Source organism: Poeciliopsis prolifica, unplaced genomic scaffold, assembly GCF_027474105.1.
Source record: "Poeciliopsis prolifica strain line A6 unplaced genomic scaffold, Auburn_PproV2 SCAFFOLD027, whole genome shotgun sequence".
Lineage (NCBI taxonomy): Eukaryota > Metazoa > Chordata > Actinopteri > Cyprinodontiformes > Poeciliidae > Poeciliopsis > Poeciliopsis prolifica.
In genome coordinates this window covers 2,705,516-2,732,730 of record NW_026562402.1, presented here as the reverse complement: position 1 = coordinate 2,732,730, position 27,215 = coordinate 2,705,516, and the positions used below count along the sequence as shown (strand labels likewise).

Genomic DNA, 27,215 nt, shown 5'->3' with positions numbered 1-27,215 from the left:
TTTGCTGTCGAAGATTTGCCTGCATTTCAAGAAGAAAATGGAGCGTATAGTTGATTTAAAGTGTCATGTTAAGGTTAAAATTGTTTTTCTTCTTTATGGTTGGTCCAGAGCTGGAGAAAAACTATGAGGAGAACCAGAGGAAGCTGGAGGGGAAAGTCCGGCAGCTGGACGGGTTGGAGGACAAGATGAGGAGCATCCTCAACGACATAAACAAACAGATCCAGATCTACAACACGTGCCAGTAAACAAGCCCCTTCAAAACCGCAAGGAAAGACGTCCACTACTGTTAGTTTACGATTTACGTTAGATATATAGAGACATGGTGATAGGCTTTCAGGGGAAAATAAATCACTCTACTAGCCAGTGTCCATGTGGTGAACCCAGTTAGTGTTTTCCATTGAAATGGAAATGGATAATTCTTACATTTAAAAAAAACATAATAATGGCTACGTATGTTAAAGTTTGTCAATGAGCACATATTTTATTCACATGTAGCTTGTGGTTATTAATTGCTTTGAATCTGAAACACAACTTTGAATGTTTGCATTTAAGTTTTCACAACCAACATGTATTATTCCAGAGTTCACTATAGAACTAAAAGTGGTATCTTTGAATCACCATAACAACAATTTGGCTGCAAAGAGCTATGATGCTGTGGACCTGCTCCATTGGTGCATTACATCATCAAACCCATGGAAATGGCTAAAAAATCTTAAATAAAAATCAGGTCAACTCCTCCAGTACACTGAAAACAGTTTCACATTGGGACTTCCAGAAGGCTAATTATCTATATTTGGCCGAACCAACACAGAAATGGAGCACAGGATCCAAAATCCATTTTCCATAAACATCCAAGGCCACAATCCTCCAGAAACCATGTGAGCTATTTAATCAGATTTTTTCTTCACATGGCATTATTTTCTCACTAAATAATTAGACTGGAAGTACAAGTTAAATTTGTAATACATTCTTTCAGTGTGAGGTTGAGCGGAAGTTGGAAGTGTATTCTGAGCTGAGCTCAGCACTATGTTTCTGCTACGGAAAATAAGATTTTATTTTCATCATGATTAAAATTCGAATAATGCAAAAAATTCTGCACAGCACACTACTTTTGAGATGAATTAATGGAATTATTCACTGGTGACAATGAACCTAAAAAAGACAGTGTAGTTAAAACTGTTTAGAGACCTAGTGGTGGTCATTTATATAAAACATTGTTGGCAACACACAATGGTCATTGGAATAGCTTTCCAGTATTTCAACAAACAGGATAAAAACACACAGGATAAATTTAAATGAAAACAGATTTAAAACAACAAATATTCAATTCCATTTATTTCAGAAATACTTTAATTTCCCTTTGGGATTAATAAATGTTGTTATAACTCATTAATTTTGATTCTTCCAAGAGTTATTGAAGGTAGTGATGGATGTTGGCAGGAAAGATCTTCTGCAGCAGTCTGTACTGCACTAATCTGAAGAAGCCTCTGACTGAAGCTGCTCTGCCTTGCCAAGACAGTATCATGAAAAGGATGGTCAGAGTTATTCATAATTTTCTTGATCCTGTGAAGAATCCTTCTTTGCATAATAATCTTCAGAGGTTTCACCCCAGAACAGAACCAGGTTTCTTTATCAGGCTCTTGAGCCTTTTTAGGTCCCTGGTTCTGATGCTGCTGCCCCAACAGTTGATGGGAGAAGAAATTATGCTCTCAACAACAGACTTGTAGAAGATCTGCAGCATCGTGCTGCAAATCTTGAAGGGTGTTGGCGTCCTCAAGATGTCCAGTCTACTGTCTCTTCGTATAGACGGCTGTTGCATCTCCAGTCCAGTCTGTTGTCCAGGTGATCACTGAGGTATTTATATTCCTTTACCTCCACTTCTTCTTCCATGATGGAAATAGAATCTAACTCGATCTTGTTCCTCATGAAATCAACAATCATCTCCTTTGTTTTGTTTAAGATGAGATGATTGTTCCCACACCATGCCACAAAGCGGTCCAGCACATCTCTGTACTCAGCTTCTTGTCCATCTCTGATACTCCCAACAACCTCAGTCATCTCAGTATTTCTGTAGATGACAAAAGTCAGACTTGTGCTGGAAGGTTGAAGTGTACAGAATTAAAAATGTGGTTAGCAGGCTGGACAGTGGAGTAGTTGGTAGCACTGTTACCTTGCACCAAAAAGGTCCTGGGTTCAAATCCCAGCCTGGTGTCTTTTGCATAATCTGCCTGTTCATTTGTAAGTTCTCTACGGTTTCCTCCCACTCTGAAAAAACATGACTGTTGAATTGTGAGTGTGTGGGGGTGTGTGTGTGTGTGTGTGTGTGTGTGTGTATGGTTGTCTTGTGTGTTTCTGTGTTTTCCTGCAACGGACAGGTGACTTGTTCAGGGTGGACTCGCCTGTCGCTAAGCAATGGATGGATGGAATATGGTCAACATCAACCTGACATTGTTTAAAAATGTTTGCAAACGTAACATCAGATAGAACATTTACATAATATAATGGAGTATGTGACCCTTAAGTATAAAGGTTGAAGCTGTTTTTAAAATAACCTGGAATTTAAAGAGAAAAAAAGGCCAACCCCACTAGACACTGTTGAGACACTGAATGTTTCTCACATACAGTATTTTGTGACGGAACAAGCTGGACCTGCAGTCACTGATCTCTACCGAAGTTAAAGAAGTGAAATACTGGTTTTAATAGTGCCTTATGCTGTCAGTATTGTGGAGATATATACATTGGCATTGTGCATGTGAGTTTGAGTTTTGCAAAATGTGACTAGTGCACAAATACTTTTTTTTTTTTTTTTTACATATTTCAGTAACAATGACTGGTCATTGGCAATGGAAACACCAAAGGTACCTTGTTAAGTTTTACAGTTTTCTGAATAAAGATGAATATGATGTCATTTCTGATTTTTTTTTTGTCTGCATAAATATTCTTCCATGATGGTTGTTTTTGCTGGTCTAACATGCATGTGTTGCTCTCATAGTCCTCCAGCCAGCAGCATCCCATCTGAAAAGCTGAGTCAGCTTTTTATTAAATGTGTGTTAGAAAGGTAACACACAGGCAGCAGGATGAAATGACAGTCAGCATGCAAGCTCAAATTAACAGCAAAGAAGAGGAAATACAGAAACATTTTAAATAGCTTTACCTGAAGGTATCTGGGATTAAAGCAAAGTCATTAGAGCAAACTTTAACTCGCCACAAAACTGCATTATTTTAATAAACGAAGAATAACGTTGGCCTCATTGGCCAGCTGCAAAAGGGACAAAGCTGTTTTCTAAAAATAGTTCATGTCCAACTGGAACTAGTCTGAGTCAGCTCGCCTGTTCATGTGACTATATCTGTATGAGCCCACTCCTTTTCTGGACAGGTCTGTCAGTTTGCTAAAAGATAAGAATATATTTTACTTCAGTACAGAGAAGTTCCATGTATAGCTCTGGAACTTTACGTTTGGACTTTATATGACAGATAAGGCAAATCCACTATGTTTGGAGTGTTAAAGTTGCAGCATAAACAGTGTTTTTTTTTTTTTTTTTGGTTTTTTTTTTTACATACTTGTTAGAAGAGTCATCATGCCTTGAGAAGATCAAGCACTTCCACCTCCTCTCTGAGCTGCAACTACTGTCTACAGACATGTGCCATTCCCAATCACAAACAACTATGGGAGCTGGGAGGAGCATCGTAACGCTGTCAATCATCTACACACTGCTAAATGTGTTAAAGGCAGAAAAATAACTTACTATTTCAGAAAAAGATGTTTATTCACTGTCACTGGTGGCCATGCTAGCTTGCCTTATCATTCCTGGCAGACTCTGGGAAGATGCTGTTGCGAAGTAGCAGGTATGCAAGCGTGATTGACAGTGTTATGACCCTCCTGGCTTTTTATTGTTTGAGTCTAGTTATCACTGAGAGCACTGGAAGAAGCCAGGGGAGCTTGATTTTTTTTTTTTTTCACGGATTAGTTGTCTCTTCATAATCTGTTTGAGACGTACAGATTAGCACACATTTGTTTTGGGGCTTTTTTGTTTTGTTTTTGTTTTACAACAATTGTATACATTTTTTTTGTTTTTTTGCACATTTGTAAAAACCTGCCCATTGTGTCCTCTAGTCCCATAATCGTATACGGCCACGTTGAAAACATTTGATTTTAATGCAAGCACTCTCCTGATTAGGTGTGAGTTTTCTGAGGCCATGTTTCTGTCAACGAGTCTGCTGAGGCAGGATATTTCCACTGGGGCCTTGGTTGCATAATTTAACTGGAATGGCAAATTACCGGGTGTATTTTAAATTTATTTATTTTTCCTCAAAAATTGAACGATTCATTTTTTTTCCTGTTGATCTGAAAATATATGACGTTAGTTACGTTAATAGATGTATTTTATTTGTAAAGTTTACTTTGCCAAATTGAACTGTTGAGTTGTCAATTAAAAGCAATGACTGAGACTTTTGTTAGCTGTAAAGTAAAGGTCTCTCACGCGCGCAGGACCCCAAGTTGAGCGAGACACACAGAGAGAGAGAGAGATAAAGAGAGAGAGAGACTGTATTCACATCACGTGTGCGTGTTATTCAGGAAGTAGCGCAGACTGGCAGTCATTTCAGGTCTGTTGAGGCAGTAGTATATTTTGCTTCCCACAAAGTCGGTTCTGCCTGCCGAAGACAATGACACAAACGCAGTAAGTTCAATTTTGGACATTGTGTTCTGCTTTAGTATCGGAAAAGCCGTGTCAGTTTGACAGAAATGGGTCCTGGTTAGATGTAGAACATTCTAGAAACACCGTAGACTGCGGGGGTTTCGAGTCCGGCCAGAAACAGCGCAGCAGCCCGAGGCCGTGAAGAAGCTTAGCAGCAGCCGGAGAGTGCGCTAAAGGAGTCGCCCGCTATTGTGAGTTCAGGCGGAACTACAACCACGTTAAAGGTAAGTAGGCCTTCAGTTTCATTGTGATAGGAAATATTAGGGTTTAAAACACCCGGAAGCTTAATGTCACGAAATGTCAGGAAGCGTTTATTTATTATCTGGTAGCCGTGTCAACCCTTTCGTTTCAGTTACAGTTAGCATGTTGCTAATGACATTAGCCGTTGAGCCTTTCCTGCTCTCTGCGGGTAGAAATGCTGCTGCATATCAGGTTCACCGATGAACTGTTTGCACTGGCAGCTGCCATGGACTTGATGCAATAATAATGATAACAGATCAGTGCAACCTTTACAGTGGAATTATCGAAAAGGAGTAGTTAGCGCACCGGTGAATAATAACTTTGTTTACACATGTACGTTTTGGTTAGGTCTAGTGACTAAATGTTGTCCATTGGGACACCGCAGTCGTGGTAGTTCAATGTCACTTTTTAATAGACGTGAGGACATTAAATGCTATTATTTTCCGGTGGCTAGCTCACCAGCTGCTGAGCTGCCAATTGTAAGGGCGAGTCGTCTAATAAAGCCATTTGCTTTTATGAGCAGGGTTCGTATCTCAATAAATGCGCTCTAAAACTCCTATAAATTTATGTCGCTCTATTTATTATTTACTTTTTTAATCATATGGCACTTGCTGAATGTTATATTAGGCTAAGGAAAAGAGGCCAGGCTTTTGTAATGGCTGTGTTCCCCTTCAGCGTTGTCATTTGAAACCTGTTCCTAATTGGCTTGAATCACCCTAATGTTTGTATGTGAAGGAGCTTCTAACTCTTTTCGCCCCAGATTTATATGCCTGAAACACTAACTTATTCCTGGATGTTCTAAAACATACATACATTATAAAATATTTGCTAAGTCAGATGACTGACATAAAAAGTCCAGAAATGAATGTATTCTTCAGAAATGCATTCAGCGATTAAATTACATTTAAAAGTGGATGAGAGCAGGAGCCTCAACGATATAAATCCAACACTACAAACATAATGATCCGTCCAAAGGTATTCACACCATTTGGTCTTAAGTTATGTTACAACCACAATTTATTTGATGTGAAAAGCCAACACACACTAATGCATAATTTTGAAATAATTTTTTTTTTCATATCTAAAAATTGTGGTCAGCGTTTGTATTCAACTTGTTGCCCTTAATACCATCAAGCGCAGTCAGTTGCCCTCCTATGTCGCATAATTAATATCTTTGTGTGTATTTTAATCTCAGTAAATATCCAGAAAAAAAATCAGTGAACAAACAGCATGGTAAGATGTGCTTATGGAACAAGCAAAATAAATTAAATCTATATTATGATCACAAAGCAGAATGTAACGGTTTGGAAGTATTGCTGCATACAAACTGATTCAAAATGGTAAGTAAGCTCTTGAAATTAAAATTTACACCCAACACAGTTTGAAACAATAAGCACTTTATAATATATGAACACACACACACACACACACACACACACACACACACACACACACACACACACACACACACACACAGGCACTGAAAGTTCAGAGCTGATTGTCGGTCAGTCACTGTATGCTATCAGTGTGATCAACTCTGCTGTAAATAACCACAGGATGTGAGTAAAATAAAAAAAAAGATGGATTACTAGTATAAACATTGAATGTTTTCTCATCAGAAGAGGAGATTGTAAGGAAAACTGTATTATCTGTTGATAAAGTCACAATATATTATTTGATAAGACTTTCTACCATAGAACTCATAGCCAACTAAAATAAAAAAGAATGGGGCAGAATTTATGCTAAATGAATGTAATAATAATTAGATAGCCAATAAAAAAACATTCTAAAAGTTTATTTTTCTTTACATATCTTGTAGCATCATCTGTGTGTTTGCAAAGGGGCTTCCTGTCTAGAGGTTAATGCTTTTTAGCATTACTGATCTATGCAAGTAGAAGTTAACTTACAGTTTTTTTTTCTCAAGTTCTTTTAATTGTGCCACAGTTTGCAAACAGCATTCATATTTGCTTTCCTTTGTTATTGTTATTTTGCTTCAGAAATACCCTCTGTGTTCTGCAGGTTCCCACATCGCATCCAGCATCCTGATTCTGTTGTGGGAAAGTTCATACCAGTATCGTCGCCAAGATAGCCGGGCCAGGCAGGAAGAGACACACCTCAGATTCCGAGCCCAGCAGCGGTAGTGATTCTGGCGACGGGCGGCCGGTTAGCGCTAAGTGCCTGAAGATGGCCAGCAGCGGGGGGGACCGAGTAGCTGGTATCGAGACGGCGGGACGTCGTAGTGGGGCACAACAACGAGGAGGCGCTAGGGAAAACAGCTCAGAACAGACCAGCAGCACCAGTAAGAAGAAACAGAAGGACAAGGCCAACCAGGAGAGCAGAGAGGCCAAGAGGGCTGCAGCTGCAGCCAATGCGGTGCTGGATGATGTTCTTGCAGAGGTCAAGAAAGGTGAGAATAAATGAAATGCTCTTGCTGTTGGAGTAGCCAGTTTATTTGACTGGTTAAAATTACTGTGGATAATAACTGGATAACTTAGGGTGCTGCAGTGCTGCTCCTCAGTGTGTTTTTGCTGTGTGTCCATTACAAATATGTGTAGTTCTTTGTTTATATTCTGCTGAGATCAAAAAACAAAACACAATTGCAATTACAGTGTTTGTGTCAAATAATAAATGAAATTGAAATCATGAACGAATAAGCTTGTTCATGCAATAAATCATTTAAAATCATGACAGTAATAGATGTGGATAGTTACATATTCTCTTCATCCATCAGCCATCAGAGGAGATGAAGGTGTCTTATACAGGTGTTTTAGCAACAGAGCCCTTATACTTGTCAGTGGCTGTGCAGCTGACATTTTGGAGAAATTGTAGTCATTGGTCTTACAGGAGAGCTCTGGATTCAACACATGATGTTTGCTCACAACCTTTTATGAGCTGCTTGATGCCGTGAGAGCTCTGGTGGAGCTGTCCAGAAAAAAGAAAAGATCGTTCTACCACTTCCTGTCGTCATCTTCAATGTTTTCACTAGCAGTAACATTTGGCTGTTGATTACATGACTCGTGATGCGATAATGTGTTTCCATTGCAAATTTGCAAAATACATCTGTTTTGATAGGGCTGAAAAATTACCTTGTCCTAGCACAAAAACGCATTGAAAAATTATTTTTTTTTTTGGCATCAGTTACACTAATTTATTTTCATAATTTAGGTTTGCGCAAATTTATGGTTAATGGAAACCCAGCTAATTCATGACTCAAAAAAATATTTTTTTAAAAGAATTTTCAAAAACAAGAACAATCACTTAGTGGACTCTAAGAGAGCTTAAAAATCTTCTTAGTAAAGGGTTTGATTTTCTGATAGGTTTTGTGTATTTGTTCTATTTATGTTTGTGTATATATAACATGTTTTCAACTGGAAGAGTTTGTAGAAAATAGGAATGCGTTACAATATGGTTATTCTGAGGTTCACTGTCTGTTTTAGCCTTTAGAAAAGTTCAAACTGAAAATGATTGAGTTATCAGTGAAATGTGCTCTAATAGTACAAACATTTTCTAAAATGTAAACGATGTCCAATTATGTGTGCAAGACATCTAACTGTTTCTGTTAAACATTTTGGATAGCAAGTGTATACTTTCATAGGGACATGAAAGTATATTTCATATCCCTTTCATAGGGATATGAAAGTATCCCTGTGAAAGGATATGAATGTATCCCTATGAAAACACATAAAAACACATTTGTGTTTTTATGTGTGGAATTTTTTTTCCACATGCCATTTTTTAAAATTCTCCCTCCATAAGATGAATGTTGTTTGTTTTTTTTTAGACCTCTGAATTGTTGTCTATATTTTGATACAATAACAATTCAGATCTTGCAGTTCTATAGACGTGAAAATTAATTACGACCATTTTAACAATTTAATGCCTCAGCAGCATGTTTTCTGAAGATCAGATGGTCATGTGTATTTCTGTGTACAGATTTACTTCCAGTACAGACTGGCTCAATTCTATAATCAATAACCTTTTCCTAGATGTGTTTGTGGACTGGAAGCAGAACGTGAATGAAGTGACGGTCAGACTGCGCTGTGGAGATGGGGTGCAGAGGGTAGAGGACATCAATACAACTTTCACCGACACACACTGCAACGTGTCTTTCCCAGGTTGGCTTTGCTAAAACCTTAATAGCTGCAACTAAGTGAAATGGATTCAGGCAGCTGTTTGTAAATATTCCTTTTGACTGTATTTTGGTTTGTCTCCAATTTGTTCAGATGGGCGGCAGTGGAGCTGTCAGTTGCAAGAGGAAATCGAGGCCTCCTGCAGTAAAGCACAGTACAAGGAGAAAGGTGGATTTCTGCATCTCATTTTGCACAAGAAGATTCCGTTTCACATTTGGCCGTCTCTCAAGGTGAGTCACTTTCAATGTTTTTCTTCCTCTTTTTGCTGTGCTTTAAAATACATCTGCGTTGAAACTTCAGACAGAAATACATTTTACTTTAGTTTTACTGAAATTACAATATGCTTCTGTCTAAAGTTGTGAGTGGAATTGCAAAGCAGAGATGCTTTGCAATGCAAAAGCAGTGTCTTTTGATTTTGATCAAAAATGTCTTTTGATTCCATTTTTAGGGTAACGATTCCGATTTTTAATTCAGAAACCAATTTGTCTTTTCAAACAACTTGGAGATATTGTTGAAATTATATGACTGACAAGATGAAGAGACGGTGTAAAGAAGTGGAACATTAATTTAAAACATTTCCATAACGTTACATACTATACTGCATTACGATGGACACGTAATGCGGTATGCAGTATACTCGCAAATAAGAGCAGCAAACGCGTACAACTTGAACACATTTTAAAACTGACTTTTGAACATTTTGAATCAATTTAGAATTCCCAGGACTCAGAATTGTGAGTCTATAGAGATACAATTTATAACTGCATCTCTATTGCAAAGCAACAAAAACTTTATATTTCCTTTTATGAACGCTGTGGCTTTTTGAGGAACCACTGAGGCCAAAAAAACCACTTAAAATGAAAGACGACCAGAGGAAAAAGTTTTTCTCTGCAGTTACTTAATTTCAAAAGCTAATTGCTAAGTTCACCATGTTTGCGTTTGTTAAATGGCCTCATTTCTTTTCTTAATTCTTTCAGTCAAATAAGAAGGAAAAGGATGTGGCCCGATCCGAGTCTAGAAATGAAACCAAACCTTCCACCTTGCAGTCATCAGAAAAAGCAAGATTAGCTTTAGAGCAGCTGCAGCCTCGCCCTCCCTCATCACCCGCACATGACGAGCAGAGCCGGAGCACTGGCAGGCCTGAGCGCGGCTTCAAGCGCTGCTTCAAAAACAAAGCGGGTGACAAGGCAGCCGCGGACTCGATCCAGGTGAAAAAGGGCTCCAACGACCGTTTGGGCGACAGCATCGTGCAAAGGGTTTCCGCAAAAGGCGAGCAGCCATCTCAGGAACACAACGCTGCACGCACCACTTTGCGGCTTCCCAACATGAGCAAAGACCCAGAAGGGGAGCCCGCCTCTGACAGTTCTACTGCAACTGCTGGTAAAATTCATCATCCCAGCTCACACAGACATGAAGACAACAGAGAAGAGAAAGAGGGAGGCAGCCAGGAATCTGGAGCACCAGGGGCGGCTGCTGGAGACAGAGCTCAGGTGAGACAGTGCTTGTTTAAAGCCTCTGCTCATTTTTGTTCTGAGAACCACTTATTATTGTTTCAAAAAGAAAGAAAAGTTTTCAGATTCTCAAGTGTTTGCTGTGAGAGAAGTCTCTTGGTCAATAAAAATGTGTTTTTTATTATTATTGTTTTTATTATTTACCAAGTTGTAAAATATTGGCTGGATCTAGCAGTGAGTAAGAACCTGGAAGATTTTTTTTTTCACTTTCTTTGTTTAATCTTTTTTTTTTTTTTTTTGTTCAGCCTTGTGTGCTTGAGATCTTTATCACTAACATAAAAGGTGATTCTTACTTTTTATTATAGTGAAAAAATATCTCTTTGTACTGTATCTCACTGCAGCCTGGATAAGGAAGACTTCTGGAAATGCTGATATCATTTTATGCATGACTTTGGTTTAAACTGGAATTTAGTTACCTGTTTTCTTCTGCAGAAGAAAAGTAGTGAAAGAATCCATTGAAGTCAATGAAACGCTAACAGATGTCTTTGTTGCCTCCAGAACACTAATGTCTGTCTTTTTGTGTGAAGGTGGTGAAGACAGATGAGTCATCAGACGTGTCCGAAACAACAATACCTGGGACAGACGGCCATCGAACAGCTCCTGACATCACCGATTGCTTCCAGAACCCAGCCAAATCCAACAAGAACACGGATTCTTCTCCACAGATGCTGAGAGATGGAGCTGTGCTTGAGCTACATGGTAAATCCACCGAGGGTGAATCCCAGCAGGACGCTTTCACATCCCAGCAGCCTGGGATAACAGAGACACTATCAGAACCAGCTGGCAGCGCAGTTCACAGGCAGAGTCAATCAGCAGGTCTAACGCCGAAGTCAAGCAGTTGTGACGGAGAGGAGAAACGGGACCAGTCAAAGGAAGAGCCCACTCTGGAGATGATGCAACAGGAAGGTTGGTTAAAAATGCAGAATCAGTTTAAATGGAAATGTTTTGAGGAAGCTGGGATTATTCCAGCTCTTTAATCATTACCATTAGTTTGAGAAAGTTAGAAACACTCCCAGGAAACATCCTAAGCTGTGCTTTTGGAAGTGAAACGACAACAAAGAAAATGCAGCAGTGGACTAAAAAACCTAGTGTTTCTGTACAATCAAATACTATTTTAAGTAAATAATACTGCTAAAGATTACTGATGCTTCACTATCTGAAACCAACAGAGTGTGTTGAATGTCATACCAACTTTTATTGTTAAACTGGATGTGAATATGAGTGGAGCAGAATGCCAAGTCCATGTTTCTGCAGTAATTTTTAAAAGATCAGCAACCTTCCCTTTGTGTCTGCCCTTGCAGTGCACTGATTGGGACAAATTCCCTAAAATCTGCATCCCCTTGTTTGCATTGTTATCGATACTTGCAGTTTGCCATAAGACTTTGATATTTGATATGTACATTTGTGCTGTCTTCTCCAAAATGAGCCTTCAAAGAGGGATCATCAAAGAGGGATCATGTGAATGCTGGTTTGGAAGGAGTATTTTCCAAACAGACTGATTTGAATTTTGGATTGCTGACATGCGGTAACCTGTGCTGAGTCGAGTGTATCAATTATAAACCCAGCTTTATTCGTCTTTGCCCTTACTTTTACTGGTGTGTAAAACAAATAATAATTTAAAATTAATAATCAAACAACAGCCTGTTGGGAGGAAAAGTAAAACCTGGTAAAGCCAGGCTTTTAATACCCTGGGGCTAAACCCTGATCACATCTCGTCCAGATAAATGAAACTGAGGAAGCATTCTGCATTTTCTTGTTGTTCATCACTTGTTGGCTCAAGTTTTTTTTTTGTCTATAAAAATCCCCTGCAGTCCCGGAGCCGATGGTCAACCTGCCGTTGGTGAAAAACGACTCGTACGAGAAGGGCACTGACCTGATGGTGGTTAATGTTTACATGAAGGGAGTCTGCAGGGAAACGGCCAGGGTCATCTTCAGAGAGCAGGACTTCACCCTCATCTTCCAGACAAGGTGCTTCACCTGAATATGCTGCTAAGAAGCAGAAGCTTTGCCTATTTTTTTCATCAGAACTAATCACTTATTGTTTGCTCTTTGACAGCGATGTGAACTTTCTTCGGCTTCATTCAGGCTGTGGGCCAAACACGATGTTCAAGTGGCAAGTTAAACTCAGGTAGCTGCTCTGCTCTGACTTCCTTACAACTGGTTAATAACGGCATGAAAGAAAGTGTCAAGTTGGTATTTCCAACTAATACTACTAACATTTTGAAACAAAGGTCTAAAAAAAGTTCTGTATGAAGTTGATGGCATGAATGTGAGCTATTTGAAAAAAGTGTGATGTGACCTCCTGTGTGTCAGGAACCTGATCCAGCCAGAGCAGTGCAGTTACTCCTTCACCCCGTCCCGCCTGGACATCACCCTGAAGAAGAGACACAGCCAGCGCTGGGGAGGCCTGGAGGCCCCGGCCTCACAAGGTCTGCTGCCAGCTTTCTATTTAGTCCATTTAGTTCTCTCAAAGACTTCAAAGAATTTCATAATTCATTTTATTTGTTCTTTCTGTTGTTTATTTTGGATATTTAAAAAGTCTTCCAGTCCCAGTGTTGAATGTTCATTGGAATTTTTAAATTCATTTATTTATTTATTTATTTTCAGAATGTGGTGTTGCATTATTATAAATGAAAACAAGTAATATTTGTAATAAAAAATATTATTGTTTATCGGGATAACTTCTGGACCAATTTACTGTCCAGCAAAATTTATTGTGGCAGGCTTAGCTTTCTCCAGAATTGTTTTTAAGCAAAATAAATTATTTCTTTAGGAAATCTCTAATTTATATTTAGCACAATTCACAGTGAGTCTGTTGATGATCTTCTAACCACAAGCTTTGTTGTCCTGTTTAAGGTGCAGTGGGTGGTGCAAAGGTTGCTGTGCCCTCCAGCCCCGCCTGCATGGAGAAGAGCCAACCAGGCAGCAGTCAACACAGCCTCCCAGCCAAGGAGGAGCCCCCGAGGGTTGGAGAGGAGCCCACCAAGACATCTCCCAGAGGAGTGGAGGAAACGGGTCTGGATACCGTAGCTCCCCGCTCCGTCTCTGAGCACGTTAATATCACCAAGGCGGAGCCCACAGTAACTACGGTGAGGGGAAGACACAACAGGTTACTTCAGCTCAAGCAAGCAACATAAACTAAGATAAGTGAGGAAATGTGCGCTTGTGTTTCACGCCTCAGCCCAAGCCTACTTGCATGGTGCAGCCCATGACCCATGCACCACCTGCTGCTAACGAGTGCCACGAGGAAGAGGAGGAGAAGAAGGTGTGCATGCCTGGATTCACAGGACTGGTTAACCTGGGCAACACCTGCTTCATGAACAGTGTCATCCAATCCCTGTCCAACACCAGAGAACTCAGGGATTACTTCCACGGTAAACGCAATCACATTACTGCTCCAGGAACCTTTATTCAACATCAACAGAATTTATCTGCATCATTTTTATCTGTTCAAGCTTTAAAACACTAGTGATTAATGCAGAACAAGCTTGTCCTTAAGGGTCATTTATCTTGTGAAGAAATTTGTGGTGAGACTTCAAATTTGTAATCGAGTTAATTTAATCAACTGAAATTAATTTATCGCATTTTAAACAAAAACTATACAAAACAAGTAAGAATTTCAATCAAGTACCCTTTTTGCTGCTGAATTACTCAATAAATGGATATATAACCTCAACATAAGATGTATCTATTGTTTTTAATTTGTTTGGATTTTTCAATCGTCAAATTGGTGCAAAGTGTTATTGTAGACATTTAGCTTTCGGTGTTCCAGGAAGCCCTTATCATTGACGTAACTTCTATAGAAATGTGCACAGTGGACACAGACATTAACTTTGGGGACGTCTGTGCTGCTGCTACATGTTTAGCATTGAGATGCTATTTTAGGCTTTAACAGTTTAGCTTATAACTGATTTTAGCATATTTTAGCTCAACGACAGTCTTTTTCAGCATCCCACCAGATAATATTTTTTTTCTCGGTCAAGAAAAGCAGTGTTGTTGCCCATTGATGTTTGCAAATGTCCCTTGTGCTTCAAATTTATGAGTATGCCAGAAACATATGATTACCAAGGTACCAATTTGAGACTTTTCTATGTTTAATCAAAATTAAAACATTAAATCCCAGCCCTCTGAACCGTCTGGAGCTTTACTAAAAGGTGCTGATGTTTTCCTGTCTTGATTAAAACCTCCTGATCTCTGAGTTTTCCCTCCCTGTCAGACCGAGCGTTTGAATCTGAGATCAACTGCAGTAATCCGCTGGGAACCGGAGGCAGGCTGGCCATCGGCTTTGCTGTTCTGCTCAGGGCTCTGTGGAAAGGGACTCATCATGCCTTCCAACCATCAAAATTAAAGGTATTCTAATTAAGTGGGATTTTTCTAGCTTGTTTGGAACATTTCTTCTGTTTCTTTCAAACGATCCTTTTCATAAGTCACATCTGATATCCTGCATTCCTTTCTGATCTCGCAGGCAATCGTGGCCAGTAAGGCCAGCCAGTTCACAGGTTATGCTCAGCACGATGCGCAGGAGTTCATGGCGTTCCTCCTGGACGGACTCCACGAGGACCTGAACCGGATTCAGAACAAACCTTACACCGAGACGGTCGACTCTGACGGACGTCTTGATGAGGTTGATTGGTCGTGAAAAATTAGACCCGTGGCATATTTACTTAGTATTTTCTATTAAATAAAACCAAGTTGAAGTTTGCTTTCAATGGATTGTTGTTGTTTTTTGTTCTGTTGTTGTAGGTGGTGGCAGAGGAGGCATGGCAGCGGCACAAGATGAGAAACGACTCGTTTATTGTGGATCTGTTCCAAGGCCAGTTTAAATCCAAGCTAGTGTGCCCCACATGCTCCAAGGTAATATTCAGCTCCATTAAAACATGGGATGACAGGTCTGGCTTTACCCCGACTCAAGCTCCCTACTATTTCTTTTTACAGGTCTCCATCACCTTTGACCCCTTCCTGTACCTCCCAGTCCCATTGCCACAAAAACAAAAAGTGCTCTCTGTTTTCTACTTTGCTAAAGAACCTCATAAAAAACCAATCAAGGTGAAATGATCATTTGTTCTCTGCTTCTACTGGTTTCCAAGTTGCACTTTGACCCCCCACCCTTTTAACACACTTTTCCATTTTGTGTCGTAGTTTTTGGTTAGTGTAAGCAAGGAGAACTCCAGCACTGCTGAGGTTCTGGAATCTATCTCCAGGAGTGTGAGGGTCAAGTCTGAGAACCTCAGACTGGCAGAGGTTAGATTTTCTTTATTCTTTTTTTTTATTCTCAACATCTGTTTATACACATAATTTTGACCTTTTTTTTTTCAGAAATACAAGCCAAGTTTACAGGTCCTTGCATTTCTTTGGGCCCAGTTATGTTTATTCTGAATTTTCCACACAAATGACCCAAAATATTTCGTTGAAGTGATGCCATTTCCCACCTGCAGGTGGCAGTAATTATTTTCACTACACTGCTGCCTCATCCTCACTTAATCTCAAGTTAAGGTTTGCGAACAAGTAACAAAAATTAAATTAAGTTTAAAAATAAAAATTGTGTGTCCAAATCCATGTGCTTCTCTTCTTTTTCTTCATCTTGATCATCTGAATATTTTTAGATGGGCTTAAAAAGAAAAAGATGGCAAAATTCCTAAAAAATATTTCTAAAATGGCACCTTAAAATCAGTGATTTTTTTTATTGCAAAAAGAATCATAAAAATGATTGTGAAATCCTGGAGAGACTGAATAAATCTGGTTGTTATCATGTAAATGCAGAAAGCGGAATAATTCAGTTGGTGCCAACTAAAGTAAAAACAGCCATTGAATACAATCAATAGGGGAACATTTGCAACGCCATTTAAAAATGTATTGACACCACTTTAATTGCCTGTCACATAGTACTAAAATGATTAATCGTGATGAATCGATTATTGAAGTAAAGGTCAACTAATTCAATCCTCGATTAACTGTAAAAAGACTCGACAGAACAACACACTAATAGCAGTAGCTAAACCAAAACTTTACAAGAAACACATTTTGCATTAAAAAAAAAACTGTAAATTTGTTCTACCCTAAAATCTTTGTGGCAGTTTTAGCTTGGTTAAAAAAGAAGAAAGAAAAAACTTTAAGCATCTTCTGCTATTCGATTATTAGTGCGTAAATCCTTGATGTTACGTCAAGCAGAAAAGGCTGAGCTTTTCACATCTTCATAGATTTTTTTTTTTTTTTTAGCTCTAGATGCATCTTTTGTCCGAAATAATTAAGTCGTCACTAAAGGGATGCTGTTGTTAGATTTTAGGCATCTAAAATAAAAATCTAATAACAGCAGTGATTCAATTGTCATCTTTTAATATATTTCAAATATTGTATCACATAAACTCGAGTAGGTATGTGAAAGATTTGCAGATTATACCAATATTTTTTATCCAATTAATTATCAGAATAATCAGTTTACTAAAAGGACCATCATACAACAAATTGAGAAGTTTTCCTGATGGGAGTCCTTGTTTTTCTTCCCCTCTGCTAGGTGGCGAAAAATCGCTTCCAGCGCATCTTCCTGCCATCCCATTCTCTGGACACCGTGTCGCCGTCTGATATGTTGTTCTGCTTCGAGGTGCTTTCCAAAGATCTGGCCAAAGAACGAGTGGTGCTGCTCAGAGTGCAGCAGGTAATGAAGAAAACTCTTTTGTTGTTCTGTGTGTTAGCTGAGAACAACAAGCTAACGCATCTGATCTGATCTGAACGGCTCCATTTTGCCTTCCAGAAACTCCAGGTGCCCAACATCCCCATCTCAAAGTGCGCTGCCTGCCTGAAACCTCCAGTGTCTGAGGAAGACAAACTGAAGCGGTGCACCCGCTGCTACCGAGTGGGCTACTGCAATCAGTGAGGATCATGGGATGTCTCAGAGTTGAACTGTAAATGTCTGCAGCTTTTACTGTATTTTCTTCTGTCCCCCCAGACATTGTCAGAAAACTCACTGGCCCAGTCACAAGAGTCTATGTCGTCCCAACTCTGAGAACGTAGGCCTGCCATTCCTCGTTAGCGTCCCAGAGTCCCGCCTGTGCTACGCTCGCCTCGCCCAGCTGCTGGAGGGTTACTCCAGGTAATCACACCACCTCAGCTGCTCACCTATTTGATTCTTTTTAGTCTTGACTTCCTCTGCTGATCATTTTCATATTAAAGTTTAAAGACGAAACAGGAGTCAAAATTTTGTAGACGTGTTGCATAAACATCAAAACTCAATCTGTACCATCACATCAGCTAAAGAAGCAGAGGGCTGTGTGAAGCCTGATAAAACCAACTGATCTGTAACTAAAACCTGGCATTTCTCCTTCCCTGCAGGTTTTCTGTAAACGTATTCCAACCACCGTTCCAGTCAGGCAGAACGTCTCCTGAAACACCCCAGTCCCGGTTAGATGTACCGCCAATGGCGCTCGGTTCTCCTGACGGTGCTGGAGCCGGAGACGAGGCCAGGGAGGCGGGTGGTGATGTACAGGCTGGCGATGCCGACTTGGAGAGCCCCTCTTTGCCGCCTGACCTCCAGGGGGAATACAACCAGGTGTCGACGATCCACTCCGAAGCTTCGGGCTCCTTCTCCCTCTCCAGCACACGGACTAAAGACTCTGGGTTTTCCGAGTCCGTTTCCTCCACTTCCTGCTGCTCTCTGGACCCGCAAGCCGAGAAAGAGACGACATGTGAGAAAGCGGTGCGGCCAGAAGGTAAAAGCCAACAAAAAGTCTTTATATTTTACATCAGGCATCACTAAATGGTGGACCTCGGTCTGAATCAGGACCGAGTGATGACTCTGCTTGAACCCGCCTCCAACCTGATTTTCCAAAAATCAAATCTACCAAAATTCAATAATTTGATCAAATTTATTGGCCAGCACTAACAGAGCTTCTTCTTCTATGATTTTGATCTGAAGCTGCAGTAACAGGGTATCAACAGCCAAGCGAGGCAGCGTCGGGTCATGCCAGTCAGTTCTACATCGGTCTGATGGACTCGAACAACAAGGAGCAAAGGCTGGACGAGAAAGGTACAAGAACGATCATCAGTTCTAATTGGATTTTAGTTAGAATGCAACTTTGTTTCTTGACTTTAATTTTCCCTCATACGCTCTCTGCAGAGGATGCTCTCGCGGACGTGGTAGATGAAGCAACCTTGGAGCTGGTGTGGAAGAACAATGAGCGTCTGAAGGAGTACGTGCTGGTCAGCTCTAAGGAGCTGGAGTACGAGGACGACCCCAGCTCCATGAGCGAGACGGCCAGAGCAGGACATTTCACCCTGGAGCAGTGCCTCAATCTCTTCACCAAGCCTGAGGTGTTGGCACCTGAAGAGGCCTGGTAGGAACAAACATTTACAACACCTCAGTCCCTCTTAGGGTTCCAAAACATCTTTCCCACTGCAACTAAGAGGTGTGATTGCCAAGTATTTTGTGTTGTTTCTATTGGACATATCTTAGTTCACTAAGATATGAAATAAGACTATACTTACAAGTAACTTTTCTGCAAAATACTGGAAGTTATTTTAAGTAAAACATTCTTTACTAATTTTAAAATGTACTAATTACACTGGCAGATTATTTCACTTATAACAAGACATTTTCTCCATGTTATAAGTGAAATAATCTGACAGTGGGACTAGTAGTTTCTCATTAATATTAGGAAATATTTTATTTAAACAAGATCCTACAGAGGACTTATCGGTCAACATTACGTTGCCAGCAAACACTCTACTGCTCATGCTGCCTTCAGAACGCAGGCAAGAATACATTATTCTACCTATAGAAACTATTTACACTTACATTTTTTGTTGTTCATGTTGGAGATCTCATAAAATTACTTCATTCTCCTAATGTTATGACTAATAGGCTAATAAAAATTTATCTTCACCCAGCACAACTCCGGCATGCAGCTTAGCAGCATCTGCAGTTTTCAGAGGTTTTATTTTCAGCACATCGTCTCTGTACCTCACACTACCTTCCATTCAACCAACTGTATGTTTAATTTCTGAAAGGCTTAGTTTATCAACTGCCTCGATTGGGTGCAACTACGTCTCTGTTTTATCACTATTTGTGACCAAACTAGGACAAAATAATTTTTTTTATTTTACCCTTTACACGTTAAATCTGAATCTTCCCCTTTTCTGACACTTTTCTGGAAGATAGAACCAGTAATTAAAGAAATGTCTGTAAATGTAATCTTTCTTTGACATTTCTGGAGTTACTGGTGTTCCTTGTTGCTGAATTCGCTTGCTCTTTTTCCTCCTTGCTCTTTGTCCAGGTACTGTCCAAAGTGCCAGCAGCACCGAGAGGCCTCCAAGCAACTCCTGCTGTGGCGTCTGCCGAACGTTTTAATCATCCAGCTCAAACGTTTCTCCTTCAGAAGCTTCATCTGGAGGGACAAGATCAATGACATGGTCGACTTTCCTGTCAGGTAATCACAGTTGCTGAGAACTGATCTGAGTGTCTAGCATGTGAAAGCATGAGATGCTTGTGAAAAGGGAAGCATCAGTGACAATTTAAACCTCTTAAACAATTTTGGGTTTCAGGAACTTGGATCTGAGTAAGTTCTGCATTGGCCAGAAGGACGAGATGCAGCAGGCCCCCATCTACGACCTCTATGCAGTCATCAACCATTATGGGGGGATGATTGGAGGGCACTACACAGCGTACGCTCGCCTGCCCAGTGACAAGAACAGTCAGCGCAGTGACGTTGGTAAGTTTTACTTCTTCCCAAATGTATCTGTGTACTTTTGCTAACTCTGATAGTGATTTTGTTTTGTTTTCTTTAACGTAGGAGTTTAAAAAAAAAAGCTATTATGTAAAAATCTTTAATCAGTGTCTAAAATTAAGACCTTTAAATGTCTTAATCTCATTAAGATTATTTAAGGTGAACTTAAATATGTTAATTACAAACCTTAAATTTTGTCATGGCTGGATTATTTCTTTTTTTTTTCTTGCAAGATTTTTCTGTCAGGTAAAAATTTGAGTCACATGCAAACATCTTCATTGCACTCTGCTACTCAAGGCACAGAATGTTTTGAGTTGCCAACCAGTTGCCAGGCTGATATACCCATGCTAGGTAGCTAGATTATTATTATTTTTTTGCATCTGTTATGAGCGCAAATCCAGATTCCCACGGTTTTACTACTTTGATTGTAATTCAGAAAGTTTATCCAATCATACCCTGTATTTATAGTTTTTCTGTCTTAAATTTTACTCAAGGTGGCATTAGGAAGGTCTTAAAGTCTTAAATTTGGCTTGCTGAAACCCACAGATACCCTGTAAAAATGCTGTGACTGATTCACTTCAAAACATCACTCGTTTCTTTCTGTAAATGTGCTCCTTTACTGTATCACATTCTGAGTTTGTCTTCCATGTGTGGCTCCAGGGTGGCGACTGTTTGATGACAGCACCGTAACGATGGTGGAGGAGAGCCAGGTGGTGACGCGTTACGCCTACGTTCTGTTCTACCGCCGCAGGAACTCCCCTGTGGAGAGGCCACCACGCTTCCTCTCTCCCGGAGCCGAGTCAGCTACAGCCACAGGAGCCTCTGCCAGCCAGGTGAGGGTGCCACAAACATAAGAAACCACAGAGTCCTCTTCACAAAGAGGCTTTGCTTTTGTTTCCTGGGCTCTGAGCTGTACTTTAAATGAAAGGCTGATCATTTCTTCAACCATAGTAACATAAAATGAAGCTGTTTATGTTAAATAGTGCCATGCAATAACACATTGATTAGATGTTCACATCTACCTTTCAGAGATTTGGTGGAATAAATGGTCCAGCCACTAGAAGGAGCTTTTAATCGCTTACAAAACAGAAGCATGTGTGTGAAATGTCAGAGAAACAACACCCACTCATCATAGATTTTTCTGAGTTCTGATGAATGAAACCAAACCTGCAAAGGTCTCCTTTTAACAACTGAAAATGTTTTAAAAGCAGCTGTGCATTTTATAACACCTGTAAGGGCAATAAATCCATTTTATCACTTAATCCAATTTAATATTTTTGGAAATGTAATTTTTGGAAAATCAGGTTGTTTTTCCACTAATGTATTCCTTGTGTTTCCATACTTGAGTATTGTTATCCCACCAAGAGCCAGAGTTGTCAAGCTTGCATTTATTTGGACTCCTAGAAGGGATGATGGAAACAAGGGTTGGAAAGTATTTAGTCATTTATTTTGTTTTATAAGAAAAAGTGAGGGGAAAAAATAGTTTATAATCAGAAATCAGGTTTTGTAAGAAAAAGAAATCTGATTTAATTTTTAAGTCAATTTGTGCCACTGTGAGCATTTTGCATTTATATTCTCTGTTAACATTGGAAAAGTGAAAGGATTCTTTTTTCTTTTTTTTTTTTTTTTTTGCTGCAAAATCTGTGGAAATCAGAAATGGAGCGGTTCATAAAAAATGGTGACATCACATGATATAATTTCTTTAAATTAGCCTTTTCTTTTTAAAACAAACAAACCAAAAAGTCAGTTACTTTAAAAAGATACTGTAACATTTTTACTTGCAACATTCAATGTACCTGTGGATAGAATTGGCTGTTGTTTTTATCCAATAGGCCAGCATGTGAAGTGCAAGGAAAATGATTTGTGGTTTTCAAAGATTTTTATGAATAAAACTGTTCATTTTCCACCCTAGACAAATCACTCTAAAATTCTTTTTTTATTCATTTATTTTTTCTGCATTTACAGCTTCAACCATCTTTACACTTGTATTCCAATTGCTTTAGCATGATCCTCCCACCACCATTTTCCACACTGTGGATCTGGTGTGGTAATCTCTGAAAACCTTCCACCCTTTTCCTTCCACTTCACTTCCATACTCCCATGTATTGATCCGTGACACATAAATGACACTTCAGCTTATGGTTCCGGCGTCTAAGGGGTACGAAAACTTTGTGTTAAGCGCTCCGGCCTGCCTGTCGTCCATCCTGCTCGGCAGGCAGCTCACCGAGTGTAACCTTAGTGTTTGTTAGAAACTCGCCTTTTCCCAGAAGCTGACACCCGGTTTCCGCCAATCGCAGGCCTCTCTAATATGGCGGGAACTGGAGGAGGAAGACGAGGGGCCCGACGAAGGGCCTCGCGGACTGTTCCGCTCCGCACTCCGAAGCCGACAAGCACAGAGGAACAGAGGCGAGGAAGAGGCAGGCGCACGCCGCCGCCGCAGGCACAAGATGTCAGACTATCCCGACGAAGACTGCGTGCGATATCTAGTGGTGGCCACGCTCACTGCAGTCATCGCTCTCTTTGTTAATTTAGTTTATCCCTTTCTTTACAAAATCAGATGAACCTTTTAATAATAATGCTTTCAAATAAGACAAATACCTTTCTAATAACTGGGGTATTTGAAACGAAGATTGCACTACACGGTTTCTGAAAGGATTCTATGGGACTTTGGTAGATGTTTCAGTAATAAACAGAAGTAGTCTTTATTGTCGAGGCTAAGGTAGATGTACAGCTTTAAAACTGCAGTATGTAACTTTTGTTCAAGAAAAAAAAAGTTATTTACATATTCATTAAAACTGCCACCATGTCCTGACAGTTTCCTGTGTGTTAGAAAGCTTCTGAACAGATCGATGTCCTCTGCCTCCTCTCTGAGCTGCTGTTGCCATCTGAAGAAACAACCAACCAAACAGACTCAGGAGCGTCTTGGCGCTGTCAATCAAGCTCATGTATTCAATGTGCTAATGGCTGATAAACAACTTACTAATACAGAAAAATCCTTTGTCCACTGTCATCGGCAGCTATGCTAACTAGCCTTAGCATTCATTACAGGCTATGCAAGCAGAGTGTCGTAAGAGGCCTGTGCATGAAAATGATTGGCACTGTTGAGGCCCGCCTCCTGGCTCTCATTGGTTGTTTCTGGATAATGCTTAGAGAAGATAGAGGAGCTTTGTGACTCATTCCATACTGTCATGGCTCAGTGATGGTTTCCAAAAATAAATTATATATATATAAAGTTACATTCTGCAGGTTTAATAAGCTCTCTTTGCTAAGTCATCTGAGGTCAGTAATAATTATTACCTGGAGCAGACTTGATGAGCTAAAAGCTGTGGAACTGTTTCGTTGATTCTTCCTGATTGGGAACCAGCAGTTTGTCTGCGAGGCTTTTTTGTGGGTCAGTGACATTAGGAGGGCTAATTAGACTGAAGTAAGAAAGCTAGCCTGAAGCCTGCTGCTGCTACAGGAAACCTTCATTTCTCTGCACAGGGCTCCAGCAGTGAAGCTGCAACCTGAAGGCTCTTTCCTGATCCATGAGCAGCCTGGTTCTTGTCTGGTTTATTCAGTGGATTTAGTTTAAAAAATCCTGTTCAGTCCCTTTCAATGTCGTATTTTACATGTCCTGTATGTTTTCTGCACTGTAATGTTTTTTTATGTAATAATCTAGGCATGGGCTGGGCTGGTTTGTTCGAAATGCCACAACATAAATTTTTGAACTCAAACTCTTTAGGTTTCTTCTTAATGAATGTAAATGATCTGAAGATTAAGCTCTGACTGAAACCACTGTAGTGAGCAGAGGATTCTCGTGATTTATCTGCCATTTTTTTCCATTTTCTGAATAGAAGGTGGGGCTCCTTTAGCTGAATTTAACTTTTTAAAATTTTGTGTTCAGCAACAGGTGGGGGAGGAGCAGTGCGGTTACCTTCATTCTAGAAATGATCCCATGCTTAATAACAGCTCATGACGTCATAATTTGTTTGATATATTTTCACATAATCTATTTAAAGCCACAAACATACTTTACATTTTGGAATGAAGTGTAGTAAGCAATATTTTTTTAGTCAAAGCTGCAGAATAAGCTTCAAATTTCATAATTCTGTTCCATTCTGACTATATATTTTTGTTGTATTTTAAAGCACTATGCGAAATTGTACCTATATATTTTGAAAAAAAATTCTTTTGTAACTCAGTATGTATATATATATTTATATATATTTTAATGTAATCAATTTGAATTTATAAAATGCAAAATGGCAGCAATATTGACAATTTTTACATTTCTGCCTTCTTTATGCAGACGTTTTTTTTAATGATTTTTCTGAGAGCATTTCTGAGTCTCAGGGAAAGTGGTACTACAGCAACATTAGGTAGTCTGTTATCCTCAAATGTTTTCTTATAAATTAAAATTAAGGTATATGAATGCATGACTGATATATGCAATGCGTCCCGTTTCAATGTGCATTTAACTTACACTTGATTTTGAGCTTGATGTGAAAAGCTATGAGGAAGGTTGCAATATCCTCATGCAGGGAGCACAATCACTACTGCTCTGATCTGAAATGATCCAGCATTGATTGAGACAGAAGGAATCTGATTTAGTAGTTTAAAGCCACCTGTAAAGTAATAAAAATCAAAGGAATATCTTATCATTTCCTTCCAGTACTGTATTAAAGCTGCTTTCTAAATAAATCTGCACTACAACCTTGACTAAAAGCGTTTCTTTGTTTTTCCTGTTTCACTAGTGAATGTGAGGAGCCTTCGTTTTAACTGGTGATTTATCTTCCAGGCCTCTAGCCAGTCACTGTTTGGGACAGACCTGGACCCTGAAGGACCCCCCACCCTCACCCCGGAGGTGCCAGCTGACATTTTCGCTCACTCTACGGAGTGCGCAGCACCGTCCTACAGTAACATGGAGGAGGTGGACTAGTTGCCGTGGCGTCCCAAAAAAAAAAAAAAAGAGGGTTTCCAAAGCTCAGTTGTGGATGTGGTCAACCAGGGTCTCAACTGTTTTCTCTTCGACTCACAGAGTAGTAGTGACTTTCTAAATATGGCGCATTAGGGTTCAATAAGCTGGCTTACGCCGTCTAATTCATCCACTGCAACATGGCTTCCACACCTGCGTTTAACCGTGCAGCCATGTAACTGAGTCAGAGGATACGCTGTCGCCAACCATCAGGGCCGGTCTGAAGCTGAAACCTGGACGGGACTGAACCATCCCCGACTGACGCTTTAGACTTTCAGGCTAATTCTGTAGAGTTTGATTGGTGCTCGTTTAAAATGTGTGTAAATTATTTTTGAGTTGTTTTGCTGCAGCATCTCCAGTCAGTTGCTTAGTTTCTTTCTGCAGGGGGGAATGTGAGTTTTCTGTCTGTTTTCTTAAAGATTTTGCCTTTTTTTTTTTTCTTGTAATATTTGATCCTGTGGATGTAAGTGTTAGAGGGCTTTGGTATAAACTGAAATATGCATGACTTGATTTTTGTACAGGCTGTAATCGCCCACTCTGAGCTGAAATGCTATGTTGCTCCTGTTCACTTTTGCAGGTTTGTCTTGAGTTGTCCAGTCTAACCCCTGCAACGTTTGTCATAAACTGCATATATAGAGTAAGAAAGATTATTAATCCTGCTGTGGAAACTATAAATGGTTGGTTAAAATAAAACTGCTGATGGAAAAGCCTGCAATGTTTTCACTCACCTGGACCTTTGTCAATTCAGGAATATCTGAAAAAATGCATCTTTAAATAAAACTAGTGAAGACTATTCATATTTGAGCCTGTCATGTTTATTTTTTTTAACTTGTAAAATTCCTATTTCAACTGAACAGCAGCAGGTTGTTTTGCTTAAACCAACAACATAGTTTGTCTCTAAAAACCTTTTATTTGAAGCATTATGATTAGACTTCTTAAAACAAGTCAGTACTTCAGTGTTGTTTTAAATCATGACATTTATTTTTCTGATTTTTTATTTTGTTTAGGCCTAATAGTGGGAATAGAACTAGTTATGATCCAGAAAATGTGGTCAGTTTGATTTACCCAGTTGGTAATTCATTTTTCACAGAACGTTTCTCTTACAAAAAAAAAAAAAAAATCATTGTCAGACTGATATTAAAATTTGTTTGATCTGAAACATGGAAATGTAAGAAATAAAAAAAAAATTGGGGGAATACACCTCTACAGCACTGTACAAAACTATCAAGAGATGTGGCAGTCCAATAAATATTAAAGTAACTAAGTATGTATTTTAGAAAATGTTTTTTTTATTAGTTAAAACTGACACTATATTGACAGCACTGTGGTGTCAATATAGACCTCTGTCTTTCTTTCTGCTTGGCAGCAGATTGTTGCCCACACCACAGTGCTGTGAATTTGCAGGCCAGTTGTTGCCACGGATCACAGCAGATAAATGGTTTTCCTGGGACAGTAAGTCATTGATTGACAGTAATTTGGTTTGGTTTTTTTTTTACAGATTTGTCTTGGACTATACTGTTGCAACATTGTGATGGTTTTTATAAATCTGAAAGAAAAACAAAACTTTATGAAAGTTACATATTGCAGCTTTTAGCAGATCATTGAGCTCACCAAATCATCTAAGTGGTTAATGGAACTGCAGTGAAACTTGAGAACAATCCCCTAAGCCAGATGTTAGTTAGAGATTGCTTTTCAGACAAAACACATAAATACGTACTTTAAATAAAACCCATATCACAGTAAGTTATATTAATATTTTGGGGTTTTTAGCAATATAAACAATATTCAAGTATTTAAATATATGAAGTTATTGTAATTTTTTTTGCAACATGCTGTCCTTTAAATCTGCCTTCCATCAGTTCAGTTGCATCGGACATTTTCATGTTCTGAAATTTGCGTTGGAAAGTCTTCAGTGGGCGGGGCACCAAAACCTTCTCCAGCCCAACAACCTCCTAAATCCGGCC

At 39.5% G+C, this 27,215-nt stretch overlaps 2 protein-coding genes across 8 annotated transcripts in view; both read left to right on the top strand.

Moving 5' to 3' along the window:
• The window catches only part of lamb2 (laminin, beta 2 (laminin S)), a 43,279-nt gene extending 40,373 nt beyond the window's left edge, over positions 1 to 2,906 (top strand). For all 4 annotated transcript variants that reach the window (XM_055048319.1, XM_055048320.1, XM_055048317.1 and 1 more), the window contains one exon: positions 109 to 2,906. In XM_055048319.1, the coding sequence (XP_054904294.1) occupies positions 109 to 245 (137 nt within the window). In that variant the 3' untranslated portion in view covers positions 246 to 2,906. The remainder of the gene's footprint in view (positions 1 to 108) is intronic.
• Positions 2,907 to 4,554: 1,648 nt separating this feature from the next.
• Positions 4,555 to 26,050, top strand: usp19 (ubiquitin specific peptidase 19). Of its 4 annotated transcripts, XM_055048323.1 has the most exons (27): positions 4,555 to 4,679; positions 4,760 to 4,921; positions 6,957 to 7,344; positions 8,924 to 9,052; positions 9,161 to 9,297; positions 10,045 to 10,557; positions 11,106 to 11,484; positions 12,390 to 12,546; positions 12,635 to 12,706; positions 12,892 to 13,007; positions 13,435 to 13,667; positions 13,760 to 13,952; positions 14,795 to 14,928; positions 15,044 to 15,202; positions 15,322 to 15,432; positions 15,514 to 15,624; positions 15,718 to 15,819; positions 17,090 to 17,230; positions 17,327 to 17,445; positions 17,522 to 17,665; positions 17,905 to 18,281; positions 18,488 to 18,598; positions 18,689 to 18,905; positions 19,845 to 19,997; positions 20,113 to 20,279; positions 20,955 to 21,127; positions 22,592 to 25,068. In XM_055048323.1, the coding sequence occupies exons 3-27, from the start codon at positions 7,122 to 7,124 to the stop codon at positions 22,853 to 22,855; spliced, it is 4,635 nt and encodes a 1,544-aa protein (XP_054904298.1). In that variant the 5' UTR covers positions 4,555 to 4,679; positions 4,760 to 4,921; positions 6,957 to 7,121; the 3' UTR covers positions 22,856 to 25,068. The 4 variants fall into 4 exon arrangements, with proteins under 4 accessions (XP_054904298.1, XP_054904299.1, XP_054904296.1 ...); XM_055048324.1 differs by having other exon boundaries at positions 4,555 to 4,921; positions 13,441 to 13,667; XM_055048321.1 differs by having other exon boundaries at positions 4,555 to 4,921.
• Positions 26,051 to 27,215: the final 1,165 nt, after the last annotated feature.